At 40.5% G+C, this 22,048-nt stretch overlaps 1 protein-coding gene across 2 annotated transcripts in view; it reads left to right on the top strand.

Moving 5' to 3' along the window:
* KIF3A (kinesin family member 3A) overlaps window positions 1-22,048 on the top strand; it is a 1,506,491-nt gene that overhangs the window by 592,444 nt on the left and 891,999 nt on the right. For both annotated transcript variants that reach the window (XM_044069250.1, XM_044069251.1), the window contains exon 7: window positions 19,852-20,049. In XM_044069250.1, coding sequence (XP_043925185.1) covers window positions 19,852-20,049 — 198 coding nt within the window. The remainder of the gene's footprint in view (window positions 1-19,851; window positions 20,050-22,048) is intronic.

The following is a 22,048-nucleotide window of genomic DNA, read 5'->3' as shown; positions in this document are numbered from 1 at the left end:
CCCGGGCCTCCGCTGAAAATTGGCTTTGTTCCAAGTCGGACTTTCCCGGTTAACAAATGTTAAATAAATAAATAAATAAATAAATTAAAGCTAAGTTTAGAATAGGTTAGACCTGTGGGTGTAGATGTCTTTGGGACAAGTGCCCCAACATGTAGGGGCAACTTCCCTTTTTGAACATATATACAGTTTTGTGTGTTTTCTGTGTGTGTTAAAAGGGACTGGAGGTTAAACATGAAGAAGGACATAGTTTTCGTTTGAGTGTTTTTATTGCAGCAAAAAGCCTGGGAAAATGTGATTGGTTCAAGCAGACATGAGAAGCCACAAATGCATATAAGATCAGCCTGATAAACATTAATGTATGCAGTTAGTTGCAAGTTGGAAATAACATTCAAAAACTGTCATGTAGAATATGTGAAAGTAATAACTTCATATCTTAATTACTTCCTTGTCAATTATATCATGGAATGTAAATGGCATTGTAGGTATGGACAAGAAACGGATTACTGAAATGTGTTAAGAAGTATAGGGTGCAAATAGTAATGTTACAGAGACATACTTGGATAGAAATAAACATGTGAATTTGTCAAAGAAATTATTCTAGACTGGATATTCAGTAGAGTATCTGGGGCACTGATTGTGAGAGGGGCTCCAGTTTCATAGTTTCATAGTATAGTACTAGGCTATCTGCCCTGGGGCATTTGTAAGCATAGCCATAGTGATGTGGCTTTTGCCACCCCATGAAATGGTACAAAAACTGTACAGATAAAATCTAGAATACTGTGCCTCTGTCTAGTAGTGACACAGTGAAGGTCCCCTTATATAATAGAATTAGTTTACTGTGCCTCTGTCTAGTAGTGACACAGATGTGACCCCTGGGGTAAACTTACAATCTCCCATCCACTCATCAAGATTTCTCTTGAAGAGATTCAGTGAGGGGCTCTGCCTAATATGAACTGGGATCCTGTTCCAAAGCATGGGAAGCCTCTGGGTTATGAATCTATCCCTCCAGCATGTCCTGTTCATACTTGTGCCGAGGTTTAAGTCTTTAGCTCTCGTGGTCCTGATGGATTTGGATTTTTTGAGGTGGAGCATGTCCATCAGATCCTGATTGGACATGGCCTTGTATGTCAGGCAGAGATCACCTCTGAGCAGGCGGTATGCTACTGAATAGAGCTGAAGTTTCTTTAGTCTGGCAGAATAAGACATATGTTGGAGACCCTTGATCCTTTTGGTAAGGTACTTTTGTGGTCTCTCCAGCTGTTGCAAGTGCCGGGTGAGGTACATACCAAATGGGGCATTGTACTCAATCATGGGTCTGATGAGGGAGGAATATAGGGGTACAGTGACATCCTTGGATCTGGATGTGAAACCCTTCATGATGAGGTGTGCAAGGTAGAATGTTTTTCTAACCACTTTGGCAACGTGGGTGTCAAATGAGAGGTCGCTGTCTACTTGGGTCCCTAGGTCTCTGATTACTTTTTCCGTACTCAGTGGGTTGCTGTCTATGTGATAATTTGTGGGTACTTTGTTTTTTCCAAAAGGGATAACTATACATTTTTTGGCATTTAGTTTAAGGCCGTGACTACGGCACCAGTTGCCCGTTTCAGTGAGGCCTTTTTGTAGGATGTGTGTATCTGCTGGTGTATCGACTATGGCACCTAGTTTGCAGTCATCTGCGAACTTTGTCAGCCACAGCCCTCCCATGTTTGCTTTAACATCTGAGAAATAAATGCCGAACAAAAGGGGTCCCAGGACAGATCCCTGTGGGACACCACTTGTGACTGGTTTTGAGTCTGACATTGCTCCAGCGATTTTAACTTTATGGGTTCTGTCCTTTAGCCAGTTTGCAACCCATCTAGTGACATAAGGGTTTACTTTTAAGCTGTTTAGCTTATCTATGATGCCTGAGTGGGGTATTGTGTTGAAGGCCTTAGCCAAGTCCAGGTATGCTGTATGGACTGCTTTGCCCTCATCAGTGGCTCTAGTGACTGTTTTGAAAAAGTCAACCAGGTTTAAAAGGCAGGATCTGCCCTTTACAAAGCCGAACTGGGTGGGGTCAAGCGTCTGTAGGTCCCCTATGTCTCTGTTTATGAGTTCCATAATGATTCTTTCCATAGCTTTGCAGACCAGGCTAGTCAAGCTTATGGGGCGGTAGTTTCCAGGGTCTGTAGAGGCACCCCCCTTGTGGAGTGGGACCACTGTTGTGATTAAATCACAGTAGTGATTAAACAGGAGAAAAAAAGCAGTAGTAGTAGTACGTTGTGGCAATAAGGGGTTACTAACAAGGAAGGAGGATTACACTGGCATATATTTATATTTTAAGGAGCTTAAGAGAATTATGAGAGAGGTGATTAGCTTTTGACAGGATATGTAATTCATAGGTGGGGAATGGAACCTGATCTGCAATAGTGAGGATCTATCTGGGGACCTAGAAGGGAAAGTATAACAAAAATACATTTCTGAAGATCTGTATGGAGTGGAAGATGTGAACTTACTAGCAGCAACCCAGGCAGAATTTACAAATTATTCCCCAAGGTATAATAACTGGGTAAGACTGGATAGAAATTATATTTCAGAAGAGCATGGGTATTTCATTGAAAAACATACAAGAACTGTTTTAGATCATCCACCAATAAAAACTAAGATAAAGATAGAGTAATCAAGTAAAACAAGGCAGTAGAGCTTTCCTACTTATTTGTTAAACAGAGAAGAATTTAAGAAATGGGTAGTGGAAATGATTCAGGAGTTTTTAAGGAAGATAAAAATTCCTTCAGACAGGATAGCTAGGGAATAGGATAAAATGTAATTTTAAAATATGGCAGAAATAAGAGAGTATGGGAATATATGGGAAAGATATTGTAAGAGTCATTTAAAGTATTGTGCATGAATAGGAATGTTGAAGAATAAAAAAGAAGAGCAGTTGATCAGTGCTAAATAGGAAAATAAATACAAATATAAATATTAAATATACAAATATTAAATATATATATAAATATTAAATATATTAATATTAATATCAGTATTTAGCTAAATTCCTGAGTTTGTAAAGGTAATTTTTAAGGAAGTATTTCCTGATAACTACTTCAAAGCACAAAAATTCTTAGAACGACTTTGGCTACAGAAACTAAAAGGGAGTGTTGCCAAACTTAGGGAGCCTGTAGTAAGAAAAATAACCAGCAACTTTATTAGACGTATTTGAGATATTTCAGAATTCTTTGAAAATCTCATAAAGCATAGAAATGGAGAGACCAGCACAAGACATAAATGGAAGTAATTATGAAAGATATAATTATGCCAAGGTTAAAGGAAGATGACGCATAAGAATTAATAGGTAAGATAGGAGGGGATGAGATAAAAATGGTGATGTATGATTAATCAACAGGTTAGTCTCCAGGAATAATCACAGCTTCCATGGGACCTGATAGTATCCCAGGCTGTATTCTGCACCATCTCCAGCAAGAACTAGCCTCGCCATTGAACACCCAGTTCAACCATAGCCTAAGTATAGGCTTCATTCCAGCAGAGTGGAGGACTGCCATTGTCATCCCTTTGCACAAAGTTGGTTCTACTACTGACCCCAGAAACCTTCACTAGCTTGACAAGGTCATGAAGCATATTATTATGGACCTCATAGGCAATCTCCAAGCACTTGACCCCACCCAATTCAGATTTGTCAAGGGCAGATCTTGCTCGTTGAACCTGGTTGACTTTTTTGAGACTGTCACTGAGACACTGGATGAGGCAAAGCCAGTACATACAGCTTACCTTGACTTGGCCAAAGCTTTTGACACAATCCCCCACTCAGGCATCATCAAAACGCTAACACAGCTTGGAGTAAATCCCTGTCTCATCAGGTGGGTGGCCAGCTGGCTCAGCGATAGGACTCACAAGGTCAAAGTAGGTGCCTTCACCTCTGACAGCAGACCTGTCACTAGTGGTGTCCACAGGAATCTGTCCTGGGACCCCTACTGTTTGGCATCTACTTCTCAGAGGCCCAAGCAAAGACAAAAGGTCTGTGGCTGACCAAGTTTGCGAATGACTGTATGTTGGGTGCTGTCATTGACTCCCAAATTATGTTAAAATACTACAAGAGCGTCTCACAGTAACAAATGACTGGTGCTAAAATCATGGCCTTAAGTTAAACGCAAAAAAAATGCATTATCATACCATTCGGCAAAAACATGGCTCCTACTGATTGCCACATCAATGGCAACCCCCTAAGCACATAACCTGTGGTGAGAGACCTGGGTACACAGGTTGACAACAATTTTACATTTGACCGTCATGTAGCAGCAGTGCTCGGAAAAAGCTTTTACTTGGTTCATCTCATAAGTAAAGGGTTTGCATCCAGAAAAAAGAAGGTTATTATCTCTCTGTACTCCTCCCTGATTAGGCCAATAATTGAGTACAGTGCCCCATTTGGTATGTACCTCTCCAAACACCTACACCAACTGGAAAGGCCACAGGAATACCTCACAAAGAGAATCCATGGCCTCCAACACCTGTTCTATGTGGACAGGCTCAAATCACTATCACTCTACTCGTTATCATACAGATTGGTCTGAGGTGATATTTGTCTCACCTACAAGGCAATCTCAGACCTTGCTCTACTGGAGATGTTCCATATTCATAAGTCTAACTCCTTGTGCATTACGTGATTGAAAGGCTTAAATATAATATGTGACATTAACAAAACCTGCAAGAGAGACAGGCTTGTCTCCATGAGACTGCCCCGTCTCTAGAATAGTCTCCCCATACACGCCAAAGTACGCTGCTGACCCTCTTCAAGTGCAGCCTTGACCTTGATGAGTGGATGGGAAACCACAGATTTGTCCCAGGGCTTCCACGTGTCCCTCATTGACAGGGGCGACAGGTGCTGATTGAGGTTTCTTTTTTTTCGGGATAAATTCTTGGCTAGGCTTGTAAAGGGCCCATGGACATTAGCCTAGTAATCTCTTATGATCCTATGATCTCCTATAAATGGTATTCCTGTGGAAGTTAAATGGGAAGAGTGTGATAAAAATCTGTAAGTTTTTGTTTAACAATATTTTTTAAAGGAAAGGCACAGTACCAGCATCTTGGAAGAAATCTTGGATGGCTCTGTTGCCTGAATAGGAGGATAATGACCCATCAGACATACCTTCTTATTGACCAATTTCAGTTTTGAACCATGATTGTAAGTATTTATGTGTAAACTAGCTAAGTGAATGGCTAAGTTGTTGCCAAAACAGATCAGTATGGATCAGTGAGATTATGTGGATGGGGCCAACATTTGACAACATTAATAGAACAGTAATGATCCAGAGGGAAGCAAAATGTAAGAAAATGCTGCTGCTGTTGGTAGGTCTTGATGTAGCAAAAGCATTTGATAGTCAGATGGGATTTTATGAGAAGGGCTATGGTAGCATTTTCATTTCCTGAAATAATTTTGGTGTTAATTAGGAAGATATATGAATGGTTAGAGGCAAGAATTAAGGTGAGAGGGTCCCTCTCTGACAAGCTGTAACAGGATCCAAGCAGGGATTTCTTCTTTCCCCTTTATTTGCTTTGTACTTGGAACCATTGACAAAGAAAATAGACTCACAACCTCTAGGTTATAACTGTTTTGATTTTCCAGAAAAGTTAGCCTTTTTTATGGATGTTATTTTAATAAACCCACAAAAGGACATTCTTGAATTTTGGAATATTTTGAGAAAGTTTCATTTTTTTCAGAATATAAAATACATGAAAATAAAACAAAAACTTTAATGGTAAACTTCTTACACATGAAATGGTTCAGCAAAATTCCTTCCATGGCTCATCTTGTAAGTGAAGTTGCTTGATAGAATGTCAATGACTGTCCTAGGGATTCAGTAAATTCTGTGTAGACTTTGTGGCAGTGCTTATCACATGTGCATGCTGCTCATCTCGCTTACATTAATACAAGCGATGTTTTGTGGCCAGCAACAATGTTGCCAGCCAGGAAACCATGCAGAGTAACATGAACTAAGAAAGACGATGCATATAAGTTTGTCTACAGGCAAACATGCTTGACGAAATTGAGGGCAGCCACAATAACTACCAGGGGTGAAAATACTCCAGTAACAGCAGTATTTAAACTTTGAAGAAAAGTGTACTCAGTGCAATGTACAATACAACAATTATTTGCTGAATGAAATAATAGATGGGGGACAGGTGTGAAAGGCAAATACAGTGAAACATACATTGAGCAGGGAAAATGTGCTGATGAAAGTGGTCACAGACATGAATGGTAGGAATGAAGAAAGAGGAAGAGTGCATGTTAAAATTAGTGTGGCTGTTCATTTTATTTTTTATAAAAAAAATTGCATTTTAGTTTTATGCAAGTCTGATACAAGTTCAAATGTTAAAAACACTATTGTTCTGGTTATGTTTTATGTATAATATTTTGTCTGTTCTTCAATTTGCATTTGAATATTGGCATCCCACAATCCCGTTGGAGGGGTGGGGTTGCATAATGTATGCAAATTTTGTGTTAATCAGGATCTAGATTTTTGGCCAGTTGTACCTACTTTTCATGGCCCTTTTCCAGATTTTTGATCATAGCTCTCAACCTTCCATCTCCAAAATGAGGAACACTAGCCCTCATAATGTGGAACAAATGGGCAAAATGTGGAACACATACTAATGGCTTCTTCAACTAGGAAGTCCATAGGATGGTTAAAATATGTTGGTTTCACTTATAAAGATCTTTTAATGAGCTAATATGATTAATTTCTATTTACCATGGATTTCACTAAAAAAAATCCTAACACTGAATGTGTGCCAGAGTCTTTCAATGTGGAACTTTTGAGGAACATGTACTTTTTAAGACCCCAAATGAGGTATGTTCCTCGTAATGAGGTACACTTGAGAGATATGTTTTTGATGTTTCCAAGTTGACAGCTATGATGGGAAGCAGATGGGGTAACTGAGAACATGTTTTTTAGTAATGTAATGAATTGGCGGACAATAAAAAATTCCTACAGGGTAATTTGTCAGAACTTTTATGTGAACACATTATTGTTACTAAGGAAATGATAGAAACTGAATTGCCTAGACATAGTAAGGCCTTAATAAATGGAATGTTTATTTGCTGCCAAAAAAGCAATTACTATGAAATAGAAATCAAAATGTAATGTAACTTTAACCAAATTTTTAAATGTTGTAAAGGCTACAAAAGAATGGGCAGTGTATTTTTTTCAACAGGGAAGGAACAAACTACATTGAAATAAATGGAATCTGTGGGAATAGTACATGCAGAATAATGTTCAGGAAGAGTGAAATTTCAGGGAAGGCAGAACTTGAACTGTTAGCGTAATGTTGGATTGAATGATTGTTAAAGAAACATATTTACAAATATTTTTCATTTTCATGCATTGTAATGTTTTTTTTTCTTTTTTATTACTGAATGTATCCATGTCATTACTATATATATGTGACTTGCATATTAATGGTGTTAAAAAAATGGAAAAATAGAGATATAGCTGAAAAGATTGAAATACTTCCCAGCAAGATGAATTTGCAGTATTTGTTGTAGTGCATCTCAGTTTACTGTCATAATTAGCTCTGTAGTCACTGCATTGTACAAGAAAGAGAAGTTCCCTTTGCAGTTGATACTTTTTGTGGGATTAGCAATTTTGGCAAACACTGAAAATGCTGAATCAGACAACTGTCACAAAGAATTAATCAGCATCTCTTGTTTTCTACACGTGTGCTATAGTTATTTTTTCAGTGATGGAGAACACTGGATCTCTAAACTGGCCAGCACCAAGTAGTGAAACCAAAAAGCTATTTTATTGTAGCAACTCCAAACACTATAGCAAGCTATAGGAAAGGGGTCAAAACGGTTTTGGCATCCATATTCCTTCCTCAGTGAACATAACTGATAAAAATCTTTCTTCATTTCAATACACATCACATTCAAATTAGTAATTAATTACAATTGCTCATTAAGACCAGGTCTAAACAGTCCCCCAAGTCTAATGATCCAGTTGCGTTCTTTAGCATTTAGAACAGAGTGCCAACCCATTTTGCTCTGTCTATTTTTTTTTTATTATGTCAATAGTAATAAAAGTAAACTGTGGTGTAGTGTGTTGCAAGGTATATTTATATAATCAGCTAAAGGCTGTTTTGTTTTGGATATCATTTAAATGTTCAGAAATCCTAACCCGCAGGGTTAGTTTTTCAATGATGGAGAACACTGGATCTCACCAGTGTTTTTGAGTAAGTCTAGGAGTCATTTACTGCGGCATCAGTTTGACAGTTGCTGCCATAATGTTTGACAGATTCTTGAGAATGTAAGGTAAGGCTACTCCCCATCTACATCTTAAAAACATAATTTTAGAGGTTTAAGTGGGGAGACTGCTCCCTTTAAAAACTTTATTAATGACACAGTCTCTGTAGGCATCACAAATCTAATATATCAGCATCTTCACTATGAGCTAGCCACACAAAGTTGCAATTCATGCACTCACATCTGTTTTCTGTACATCTTTAAAATTAAATGTTGCCTAGTCTTAGTAGCAGTAATTTTCATTGTGTTTGAAAGATGCTTCACCCAAAGCCTAACCCAACTGATTTGGTTAATCAGGTGATGTTATGCCCAGCTCTGTAGCAATGCAGCTATGTGACAGTACAGATACCGAACAACAGACAACTCAGATTTATTTGTCTGTCTGTAGTTGTTTACCATGGATGGTAGCAATTCTTGAACCAGTGGACCACAGGAGATGGCTCGTTAAGAACTCCTTAATCCTCAGAGCTAAATGCATAACTGCTTAATTTCATTATTCTGAGTATGCTGTTGCACAAGGTCCAGTGTTCTACATAATCGCCATTGTTTGTGAATGTTGTCAGATTACTTCAGATCTTTTGCCAAAATCCCAGCCAGTGACAGAGGTAGACTTTGCCAGACAGAACCTTTGGAACTGATGAGTGCTTATTTTTATTAATATTTTTAATTGGTAAAAATGATTTTAAAAAGAAGGGAGCTACTTGTTTATTTAAAAGTACTTGATACTGGTTTGTTTGTTGATTGGTAAAAATGTCTTAGTTTCTATTACAATTAATTGCGACTTACATTTTGTGTGTTACAGTGAACTGTTCAACAGTCACACTGCCTTACTTGGCATATGGGTAGTAGTGCCCTGCTATCCTGTCTCCTCCCCTTGCCTGTCTGTGGGTGTGATGGACCACCTGTGAGGACAGGGACCATCCAGTTTTCTAGTGCCATAGTAAGAGAAGGCTCTCTGAGCAAACTGCTTCTAACTCTGGATATTACAGCTGCCGAGCTCAGATAAGAAATCCTTTTGGGTTTTTATTTCCTTCCTATACCTTTTCTATTATTGCTCGTATAGTGTATTCTGCTTATTTGACTGTTTTTTTTCTGATTAGAAATGTTGTATGCACTCCTGTTTTTTTTACTTTGACTAGCACAATTAGGCCTGTTGATTAAAGCGTCATTTGGAGGTTTTGACAACAAAACTTGCTGATATTGCATTTTTTCCATTGGAGACATGATTATTTGAGGTGATTGAGTAGGATTATGGCATCTTACATTTTTTTTTGTTTAAATCATGATTTTTGACACAATTTTTTTATGTTAAACATTTATGACAGGGATTTTTCAACAATTTATGATTTATTTTTTGCCTGATACTGCTTTAGTTGCATCCATTCATTTGGACTGGAAACTGGCCTTTTTATTTAAATCAGGGGATTTTGTGCATTTATTTTATGCTTTGAACTGTGTTACTGAAAATAGTAATTTTCTCAGTGGAGCATTTAGGATAGTAGCCCTACAGAAATGGTCTTTAGATTGCTGTTTAGAGAGAGAGAATAGTGGGATTTGTCATTTTCTTTTTACTGGGTTGACCTTACAGCCAGTATGTGGTATTGAGCTGGCTAGTTTCTTGTCCCCTGACTTGATAGACTCCAGTACAGTGTCTCCCACCACCACCACCATCATCTACTCCTTGTGCACCTAAAACATAAAATGAAATCAAGAAGTTTGCCACAGTCTATGGCTTTTTACTCTGAGTAGAGTAGCTTCAGGCAGGCTATCGGACTACTTGTCGTCTTCTACCTCCAGGTCCCCTGCTGTGGTGTTAGTATCATGACTATGCATGACAAGAGGATCAGACATGTCCATCATGTCGTGTGCAGTTGTGATACTTACACATCTGTGCATGACACAAGGGTCAGGCACATCCATCATTGATGTACAGTTGCCTGGTTCAGGTATGGGAGAACCAAACTTGTCAGGGGTGCAGAATCTCTTGCCAGTGTAGATATGTCCCCTCCCCTGGGGATTCTCCCACTAGTATAGTGCATGCATAAAAGAGAGTGTTTATTCACCATGTTGCCGGGAAGTAGTTTCCAACTGAGCTGTTTTAGGTTGATTTTTTGGGGGGGATGCAAAACTGGGTTTTGACCAGCTATGATATGCTCAGCCCCATTCAACCACCCTAAGATCCTGATTTTGTAGGAGATCTGGAATCTGCAGTTTCGGAAGTGTCAGAGTCTGATGAGTCTATTTCCCCTGAAGATGAACATGTTTAGTAACTCAGACAGATTTTTTCTTTTTCCCATATGCTGTGTAGCTTTAGGAATATATTCCTTTGGGATCAATAATCCCTTCATTGAGCACTGTGTTGGCAGATATTTTTAAGTAAGCTTGTAATTCTCCTCTGCTGAATGATTTTTTTTGCCTAATAAAGACTGTATCTTCCCCAAATGCAGTCCCTTCAGAAATTTTAGGTGGCTGACTAGAATCTCAGGGAAAGAAGCTGGTGCAGGCCAGCAGGGTAGTTTTCTAAAGTGTTAACTACCAGTGTGTTTGTGGACGTTTATGTTGAGGCGTATGTATAGTTTAGAGGTTTGCTGCATAGTTACCTGTTGAGCAAAAGTTATTTGGGAAAGACATTTTCCAAAATTTCTTAAGTGTCCATATGTGATTTAAGTGCCTTGAAGGGGGATGACACTGTTTCTAGAAATGCACCAGCATCGGTTGTGATAGGGAGGTTTGCTTGGTTACTCAGCCACAACTTTTCTCATGAATTAAAAAAAAAAGTGAGGTTTTGAATGCTTCACTTGATTCTTATCATGTCTGATACATCAGCTAATCAGATCCCTAAACACTGGGATGAAAGAGGTAAACTGATGCAATGGGTGCCACTTTATTCCCAGGTTTCCTTCCATTTAGCAAGATAAATTTTGGCAGTCCATATATTAGATGTACCAGCTTTAAAAAAAAAAGTTACCTAGAGGAAATGGCAGGGCCAGATTTCTGCCAAACCTAACTGGAGTGGTTCCTTTCCATATAAGGATAACCCCCCCCCCCCACCCAACTTATGACTTTGCCCAGGTGTGGCACCAGTCATTCTCACGTTCCCCTCTGGATACTCCAACTTGACAGTCAGCTTTCAACAAGATGGCCTTCCTGTCAGTGGTTTCTGATGAGTGCTGTAGTTAGTTGGCAGAAGTTAGAAGTGGAAGGAACATCCACCTCCAACCTAGGGGGTTCTCCCTTGCCTGTCAGACCAGACTTTGTTATTCCCTCCTATCCTACTGCAAATGCTGGACTCCGGGATCATCCTGTGGAGAGAATGAATGTTTTATACTCCAGAATATTAGTGGTTGCCAAATGAGAGCTGCTGTGGAGACTGGGTTGCACCAGTCCTTTGAGTGCTTTGTAAAGGTCCCGAAGTTTAAGGTTCTCACCATGCAGACAATACTTCTTCTCCTGCTGAACTACTGTTTCATGGTGACGCTGGACCTTAAGGAGGTGTGCCATCTTATACCCTTTGTTCATCCCTTCAGGAGATATCTGAGAGTTGTTGTGTTGAGTTTGCATTTCTGTGCATTGCCATTTTTGGGATATACACGTCACCTCAGGTTGTTAGCAAATGCCTTGCTCTGGTAGTGGCTCACAGCTGGAATCGTGGCATTCAGTTTTTTTTCCTTACTTAGACTTACTGCTCTGTGCAGAGGCTGCAAACAAATGTTTGGAATTGCTAGAGGAGGTCTTGCCCTTACTCTTCCATTTAGGATTTAAGGTGAAACTTCAGAAGCCGTGCTTAACACTCTCACAAAGTCTTGTCTTCCTAGGGTTCTCTGCTGACTCCAAGAAAAGAATGATATTTCATCCCGAAGATAATGCCCTGTCTTATCAGATGGTATTTCATTAATTTTCCAGGAGGAAGTTTGCCTCGGCAAGAGAATTCCTAAAAATTCTAGGACTTGCGGTGTCCATGATTCTCATGATATTACAAGATCATCTTCACATGTGGAATACTCAATGGCATGCCTGGAATTTCTGATCCCAGCACCTATGTTCTCTGTAATTTCTGTTACCAGTCCTGCCTAGATTGGGTGAGACTACATTTGTGGAGAGCACAATTGAGTATCAAGCCAGGGCTTCCATCCCTCCCTCCTTGGTGCAGTCCGTCTTGACAGAGTCATCATACTTTGTTTGGAGAGCTGTAACAATGGGAGCACAAGTGAAGGCCACTTGAGGTCCCAAGGACAAGTGGAAGCCCATCAGTATCAAGGAAGTGGTGGCACTGTTCTACATCTTGAAAGTCTTTCACTGCCTATACATTCTGAGTCCTAGTCTGGTGGTCACAGACAACCCCACAGTAGTGGGGGTAGCTCAACAAACTTGAGGGTTCAGGATTGTACTTTCTGTGCCATTTGGTAATGATGGCCTGTGTGCTGGCTTTACAGCATTATCTGACTCTTCAGGAATCTTAAATCCCATCAGAGCAAAATGTTGTGGCAGACGGACTGAACAGGTCCTGGGCAGACCTCCATGAGTGAAAGCTGAAGGCAGTTGTGTTCCAGGATGTAGTCCATGTGTGGGATAACACCTTAAATAGATCTGCTCGCCTCCTTTCAAAACAGACAGCTGGAGGTATTCTGTTCCAGACATGCTTGGAGGACAGACTAATTCTTGTTCCTTTGGATGGGAATGTTACTGCATGTGTTCTACCTTTTCGACTGATTTGCAAGTCAGTTCTGGAGATTCAGTAAGGAATGCCAAAGGTCATTGTGGTGACCTCCTAGTAGCCCACTCAGTCTTGGTTCTCCCTTTTAATGGTATTGGCCAAGGGCAATTACCATAGACTTCCTCATACTCTGGATTTGCTTACATAATCTTATGGGTGACTATTTGTATCCATTTTGGACTAACTACAGCTGACAGAGTGGATGTTTCAATCTTGACTCATTTTAGGCACTTTTCTCATGAGAATGTGCAACAGGTGCTAAAGGAGGCCTGTAAACCCACTACTAGAAAAATCTTATATTTACAAATGGATGAAATTTTGTAAGTGGTGCTAAATGGGAACAGTGTCCCCTCAAGATTACAATCTCTCTGGTCTTGAAATATTTGTGTGAGCTGCTTCATGGTGGCGTATTGTGTACATCCACTTAGGTGCATTTAGCGCTCATCTCTGCTTGTCTGCCAATGGATCCCCCCCCTTTTTTCTCCTCTTTTGATAAAACAGTTTATGAATGGAGTACTGCATATGACCCCCCACAAGCAAATTCCTCCTTCATGGGTTGTCAGCAATGTTTTCCTTCTCCCAGATTGGGTAAGCTTTTGAATCTACCCGTATGCTAATAAGGTAGTGTGGATGTTGAATCTAGTAAAGTAGCATAAGCCCATGCACCTGTAATAGTAGATGTTAAACATACCAACACCCTTTTTGTATGTACATAGTTTGGTGTTGGGAGTTGCAGTTCTGATGTTCTTCGAGTTTCACTGTTGCAGTCATTACATTTGGGGTAATCTGCTGGCAGGTTGCCCCCAGTCGGCCTGAATTCCAAAGTCTTGGGTCCTGCGTCGGTTGCTGTCTTCTCTTCCATGACATCAGGTCGTCAGGGGTATAAAACATGCAGCCAACGCCATTTTCTTTAGTCTTTCTTGCTGCGCGGTGCCCGAAGCAGAAGCATTTCGCAAGTGCCGGTTGGCCGACTACTGAAATATTCGAGTTTGAGTTTCAGAACCAAAGTCTTCACTAAAGCTAAGTACCCCGTTGGGGAAACTTTTTTCTTGCTTTTTACCGATGTCAGAAAAAGTTAATAATTGTATTACTTGTGGGAAGCAAATACCTCATAAGGATTTCTGTTTATACTGTATTCCCTGCCTAGGCCCTGATCACAACGTGCCTGGCTGTCGGTTATGTGCTAGATTTAACCAACGCACTATTAAGCATCGGTATATTTTTGCATCTAAGTATTTTGGAAACAGATTTAACTATCCAGAAATGTTGTCTGATAGCAATCTGACTACCGGAGTACATAAAAAACGCAAAGGAAAGGACAGAGAAAGGTGGTCGAGATCCAAAACCGACGACGAAGCTTCTCCTAAGCCAGTCGTCAGTTCGTCGGTACTCAGTGAGGCACTTTCACAGCCCCTGATACCCTCCACCTTCGAGTTGCATGCCACAAGATACTCAAGGTATTGGACTGACAGATGTATCTCCCTCGGATGGGTCCGGAGCCGTTGAGCAAGTTGTATTCAGACCTCAACATTTTTATATCAAACTGACGAAAGTAGCAAAACCTAAGGCAAAGACACCTTCTAAAACTAAAAAACAATGCCTGAGCCACGTGCACAGGCCTCTATGCCTAAAAACAGATGATCAAAATGTCTGAAGACCTTATTACCTTAATCTGGAGTACCCATCCCCCTCCAGATAAGAGGCCTAGGCAAGACACTGACTACGAATCTTCAGATCAGGTTTCTATTTCTTCTGATCAGGAATTATCTTTACCTCCCTATGAGGATTCTGATGCTGAGGAGTCTATTCCATCTGCATCTCCTCCTGAAGATTATTCATTTGGAGAAACCTTGCTTACTTTGAGGGAGCATTTTCACTGGGAGAGTCAAGACTTCTCAGAATCAAAAAAGAGGCTCAGGGATTTCCTTCTTCTCCCTCAGCACAAGCCTTTAGCCATTCCCCCTGTTTTAGACATTGTGGATGGCGTGTTTTCGGAGTCAAGCCTGACCCCTGACTCCTTACCTCTGGCTCCCAGTAAGCCTGACAGGTATTACAGGGTCCCTGACTCTCATAAAATTTTATTTAGAAACCCTGCTGCTGATCCTGAAACTATTTCACAGGGTCCAAAGGGAGTTAAGGCCTCAACAGCAAAAAACCCCTATCCCCTCAGACAGAGATTCAAGGGCACTGGACAGATGAGGAAAAAAGGTTTATGCATCTGCAACCATGGCAATCAGGGCCTTAAACTGTCAATTTCATATGCTTAAGTACCAACAACATGTTATGGGATCGCTGAAACAGAAAATGATGTTGATTTCAGAATGTGCAGAAAATAAGGAATTGCAGGAATTATTGCATGCAGCTGCACAAGCTGGAAAGCATACTTTGCAATGTGGTTTTGATTGTTTAGAGGCCTCCTGCAGGGCCGCAGTTACTGGATCTGTGATTAGGAGGCATGCCTGGTTAAAGGAACAAAATTTGCCTGATCATTGTTAAAGCTAAATTGCTAGATGCACCTTTACAGCATGATTCTCTGTTTGGTATTAAGGCAGAAGAGGTTTTAAAGAAAATGGAAGACAAAGCTAAGTCTATGCAAACTGTTAAAGATTTCTTACAAGTGCAACCACCTAGATTCAGTAGACACTGGCCTACAAAAAATTGGTCCTTTCCTGTGTCGGACAGAGCTCAAAGGGGCAAATCCAGACGCCCTAAGGGTTCCAGGTACCAGGCTCAAAACTCATACAGGTCAAAGCAATGGGGCGCATCCACCTCCAAATTTGGAGGAGATAAAGTGCAAACCTACAGAAAGCAATCCCAATGACTTCCCTCTGCCTACACCAAGCACTTATCTTTTGGCAGCACCCAAAGGGGGAATATTAGCACTTTTTGCTCAAAATTGGCAGTTAATAACCCAGGACAAGTGGGTACTTAACATCGTATCACAGGGGTACAGATTCCATTTCCACACTCTGCCAATGACAGATGGTTGGCCAGATCTGACAAAAAAAACAATGGGCAGAGGCACAGAAACAGGCTACGTCCCTCATGGATATGGGGGCCATTCTGACAGTACTAGAACAGGAAAAAGGTCAAGGTTTTTACTCGACTGTTCTTGGTACCCAGAAAGGACAAGGCCTGGCGGCCAATACTGGATTTATCAATTTTGAACACATACCTGGACATTCCAAAGTTCAAAATGCTCACCTTGCAACAGCTTCTGCCCATGCTGGGCAAGAATGCTTGGCTGGGGACTTTAGACCTAAAAGAGGCATACCTGCATGTCCCAATAAGACAGTCGTGCAGCAGATACCTCAGATTCAAGGCTGGCTTAATGCATTACCAATTCTCTGCACTGCCCTTTGGCTTATCTACTGTGCCCAGGGTCTGTACAAAGTGCCTGGCACCAGTAATTGCATTTTGCAGACAAAGAAGTAGTCAAATAAATCCTTACTTGGACGACTGTCTCATTCAAGCAGAGAACAAGGACACTCTTCTGCGACACCTGGCATTTGTGAAAAGGCTTCTAACATGCTTAGGATACACAATAAACGAAAAGAAATCACAACTGGTACCCTCTCGAAATATAACATTCCTGGGTGCAAGCTTGAATACAACTGCCCAGATGGCTTACCTCACGCCAGACAAAGGCAACTGACTACTTACTTTAAACTGATGGCAACAAAAACCCAATCTTCTGCAAGACAAATTCTGCAGGCTCTGGGCTTCATGGCATCCTGCATCCTACTAATTCCACATGCAAGACTGCATATGAGGAAACTTCAATGGTACCTAAAATGTTTATGGAGTCAACATTCACACAGTCTGGAAACAATGATTCCTCTCATCCCCTGCCTGCAACAGGAGTTTCTATGGTGGGCAAAGGCCTGTCACCAAAACATGGGACAGCCCTTCAGTCTACCCCCTGCCAGCCAAACCTTAACAGATGCATCAGATTATGCCTGGGGGAGCCCACATGGCAGGAAGATGCATTCAGGGCATATGGGCACCAAATCAAATGCATCTACATATCAACCAGAAAGAGATGCTAGCTGTTCAAAATGCCCTAACAGCCTTCAAGGACTTACTTCATCCAGGACAACTACTGATAAAGACGGACAACACCACAGTCATGTGGTATATAAACAAGCAAGGGGGCACACACTCATACCCCGTTTGCAGATTAGCCATGGCACTGTGGGACACAGCTTTGACCTACCAAATAAATCTTCAAGCTCAATTCCTGCCAGGAAAACAAAACACTCTGGCAGACGATTTAAGCAGAAATCTTATGGATCCTCACGAGTGGAAACTAAATCCACAAGCCTTCAGCATGATAGCAGAGAAATAGGGAAGCCCAGACAAAGACCTATTTGCCTCTCCTCAAAATTATCAACTGAAAAGATTCTGCACAAGGACTTATCACAGACAAGCATGGAAAGTGGACGTCCTATCCTTCAGTTGGAAAAACCTATCAGTTTACGCCTTTCCTCCTCTGCCTCTTCTACCCAAGGTCCTCCTAAAAGTCAGACAAGCGAAGCCAAAGATGATATTAATTGCCCCGGACTGACCCCGCCAATACTGGTACTCAATCCTAAGGAACTTGTCTCAATACCCAGCTTGGACCTTGCTTCAAAAACCACAACTACTGTTCCAGCAAAACAATCAGATCCTGCACAATCAACTACAGAATCTGAACCTGGCAGCATGGCTAATCCTGTAATCATACAGACGACACCTCTCGGTAAAGCTGTGATGGATGTTATTTTGGAAGCCAGAAGGCCTTGTACTAGAAAATTTTATGCTGACAAATGGAAGAGATTCTGTCCTTGGAATCAAGCACAAGGAACTGATACAGCAGAACTGCATATTCCTCAGGTATTACAATACTTAACTGAGATGCTGGACAAAGGCCTATCTTTCTCATCAATCAAAATCCATGCCTCTGCCATTTCAGCTCATTATAATACAGAGCCACCAATCTTTTCTCATCCTTTACTAAAGCAGTATCTTAGAGGAGCCAAAAATTTAAGGCCTCCTAGAAGATCACCATTACCTGAATGGGACCTCAATTATGTGTTGGAAAAGCTCACCCTGCCTCCATTTGAACCAGCTGCTACCGCTGATATACAGTATTTATCATGGAAGACAGCTCTGCTACTAGCAATTACTTCAGCAAGAAGAGTTTCAGAGCTACAGGCCCTCATGGCTATAGAGCCTTTTATCATATGTTACCCAGACAGGGTGTCTCTGAGGACAAATCCTACTTTTATGCCTAAGGTGGTTTCCAGTGTGGCTCTTAACCAAACAATTCATCTGCTAACTTTTTATCCAAATCCGCAGAACAAAGGGGAGAGAAGTCTGCATTCTTTGGACGTACACAGACAGCTAAGATTCTGCTTGAGCAGAACTAAAGCTCTAAGAAAAACCGAGCAATTACTAGTGTCATATGTTACAGGATCAGAAGGAAAGGCTATTTCAAAGCAGACAATTTCAAAGTGGATAAGCCACTGCATCCGTTGCTGCTACTTACACCATGGCAAACCTGTGACCAAGGGCATTAGGTCTCTCTCCACCAGGGCTGCAGCTACTTCAGCAGACTTTCTCAGAGGAGCACCTACCAAGGACATTCTAGGGCTACTACTTGGAGTTCTGTTCTCACCTTTACAAAGCATTACCATTTGCCTCTCTAAGTCCAGGGCAGGCTTTGCCATTGCAGTGCTGCAGGGACTTATAGCCTCACCTAATGCTGTTTAGCTCCATCCTCCCAACCATAGCTTTGGGATTCTACCCAAATGTAATGACTGCAACACTGAAACATGAAGAACATAGTACAGTTGTGTACACTTACCATAAATGTAGATGTTTGAGTGTCTTCACTGTTGCAGTCCAGGTTACCCTCCCGCCTTCCCCCTGTCATTCTACAGTTTATCTTTCCTTCTCTATCTTCTACAACCTTATGTGGTGTATTTGCTTGTAGATGAAGATAAAGTTTATATTGATGCATGTGTGTGTATATATATATCTATCTATATATATATATATATATATATATATATATATATATATTTAGAATATTGCTACCTTTTTGGGGGCACCTGACATCGGGGGCAAGAAAAACTAAAGAAAATGGCGTCGGCTGCATGTTTTATACCCCTGAAGACCTGACGTCATGGAAGAGAAGACAGCAACCGACGCAGGACCCAAGACTTTGGAATTCAGGCCGACTGAGGGCAACCTGCCAGCAGATTACCCCAAATATAATGACTGCAACAGTGAATGCACTTGAACATCTACATTTATGGTAAGTGTACACAACTATACTTTTTGATCAGTGGCAGTTTTTGTTTTTGTGTGTGTGTGTGTGTGTGTGTGTGTGTGTGTGTGTGTGTGTGTGTGTGTGTGTCTATGTATATGTATATGTGACTTTTGGTTTGTAACAGTAGGTGTTCACAAGTTTGTGTTTTTATCTTTTCCCTCTGGACCTTAGAAAGCTGAATTGATCTTGCCTGTGGATCTGAAAGGCAGTCCCTGTCCTCACAGGTGATTGGTCCATCACTCCCACATAAAGCCAGGGGAAGCAGTCCTGAGCTTTGATAGCCTGCCAGAGATAGGGCAGCAGAGCAGTGATACCCATATGCCAGTAAGGCAGTTTGCCTAATGAACATCTGCTGATACAGTTAAGTAGGACTTGCGCAACTGTACTTTCTACAGAACTAAAATCTTTCTGATGAAAATACATTTTAAACTGCTGAATAAAAATGCATTTGTAAATATAACAAGTGTTTTGTGCAAATATAATTTTTGTAGAATATTTTTCATACTGTTTCCTGTTTTATTATTTAAGGGCTCTGAAAGACAGGGAAAAACTGGAGCCACGGGGCAGCGACTGAAGGAAGCTACAAAAATTAACCTTTCATTGTCAACGCTTGGTAATGTCATCTCGGCCTTGGTGGATGGAAAGAGCACACATGTTCCATACCGTAATTCCAAGCTGACCCGTCTTCTTCAGGATTCACTTGGAGGCAACTCAAAAACCATGATGGTAGTCTTTTTAACATGTATATGCATGAAAGACTATTATGCACTGACAACTGTGTAGAAATATGTAGAAAGTATTGGGTAATTATGAACTGGTTTGGGCGTATAGAGAGATAAACTTTACCTGCACCTCATCCAGCCTGAGTTCAGCTAGCAGCTCATGTGCTGGAGGAGTTGGATATTAAGGAATAAGAGTGAGCACCTCACTTGCCCTTAACCCTTCTGGGAGATGGAGAGAGAGAGAGAGAGTTTGATCCAGCCACAGGAGTAACATGCAGGAGAATGCTTGGAAGTGCATCACCACGCAGGTGTGCCAAGTGAGAGCAAGTCCAGTAGCACGTACCTTAATAATAATAAATAACATATTATAAGAAAACAAATTTATAAACTTAATTTCTGTTGGATGCATTCAGTAAATGGGATAATGTTGTTTCTTCAGTGGGATGAGCCCCTCCTGATATTCATGGTGACCACATTTATTTAATTAAGTGAAAATTCTAGAGTCTGGATTTAAATGTAGTAGTGTATACTTGGCAAGCATGCACTAATACATAATGGAGTGGGCTGCCTAGGAAAATAAGACTGTCAATCTATGCGACGTCTTTTGTTCCCTAATACAGCCCCAAGTTTATTATCTTGGTGTTTCAAATGTAAATGGGGCATTGCCAGACAGTATAACTTTATAATATAGTTAAGAAAAATGTTTATTTTTATATTTATTTCTGTTTACCATTACCTAGTTTCTCCACATGGTAGGTATTGTGCAGAATTAAGATTCTTGCTTTTGTTTAGCTGATGATTCCAAATAGTAGTGTTTTTTGAAGTGTTGCCCTTCCCTTAGGGTATTTCTTACAGAGGATCGATTTAGATATTTAAGTTGTGATCGTAATCCGTAAATCATTTAATTGACAGCAGTAAAACATTAATTTGTTGACATAAAATAAAATATAGTAATAAATAACAAATGGATATTGTGGTAGATGTTGCCCATCACACACCCCTGTTATTTATTACTAGCTTTGTCTCTTTGAATATTTGAAGAGAGTGCAGCACAAAGTGTAAATGTGCTTTAAACACATTGAGTGTCAATGAAGCATGGGCAAACATTTTCCATAGATCAATTGTCTTATTATTCAGAAGAATACCAATCCATATATATTGAGACTTCACCTACCACTTGAATCTTTTTCTAGCCAGGACCACCGTCTAACACTATAATGATACTCATCTATTTGAAGTATGAGGTGTCTGCATATTTTACAGTTTTACTATTGCAGAACAGAAAGTGAGTCAGTGGTGCATTATCCATTTTATTTAGAGCAGTTTCTACACCGCATTTTTAAAGATTCATGACCATTTTACTGTTTTAATGAAAGTCATAAGATTCTTAGTCTTCTAAACACAGTTTTAACAAGTGTGCGTGGGGACATCAAATTTCACTCCAAAACACTTGTTTAATGTATACAGTTTGCATTCAGGCGCAACATGTTGTAAGAAAGTGTTTCTTCTATTGGTGTGTCAAACCCTGCATTGAAGGGCCAGAGCTCTGGAAGTACATATGTTAGAATTTTATTTTTCTATAATGCAGCATTGTGGTTTCTCTCTTCATAGTAGGTAAGAGTCGGAGTTGGGGTACTGTGCTGCAATCAGATGAGTCTTCTAAGTATAATGAAAAAGTAACACCAGACACAGTAGTCTTACTTTTTTATGATAAGAAAACTAGTGAACCATAAAATGTTTTGTTATAGTAAAACAAAAGGTATTTTTCGTTCTCCTCACTACAGGCTCTATTGATGTAGGTCTAAGACTAAACTCAACCAGCATCAGTCATTCTATTTTTGATGGCCATCATCTGTTTGGGTGATGACACAAATTCTTTCATTTTATGATTAGATTGTTAATCACTGAGCCTTAGAAGGGAATCTGTTCCAGTCCTTTCAACTACAGCTGATCTCCTTGTAGCCTTTACCCCAGTAGATGCTGATGTCCCTGCTGGATGGGGT

Source organism: Protopterus annectens, chromosome 4.part0, assembly GCF_019279795.1.
Source record: "Protopterus annectens isolate FY-2018-M chromosome 4.part0, PAN1.0, whole genome shotgun sequence".
In the NCBI taxonomy this organism is placed as follows: Eukaryota; Metazoa; Chordata; order Ceratodontiformes; family Protopteridae; genus Protopterus; species Protopterus annectens.
The sequence above is the reverse complement of the archived record's forward strand: the minus strand, read 5'-3'. Positions and strand labels throughout refer to the sequence as shown.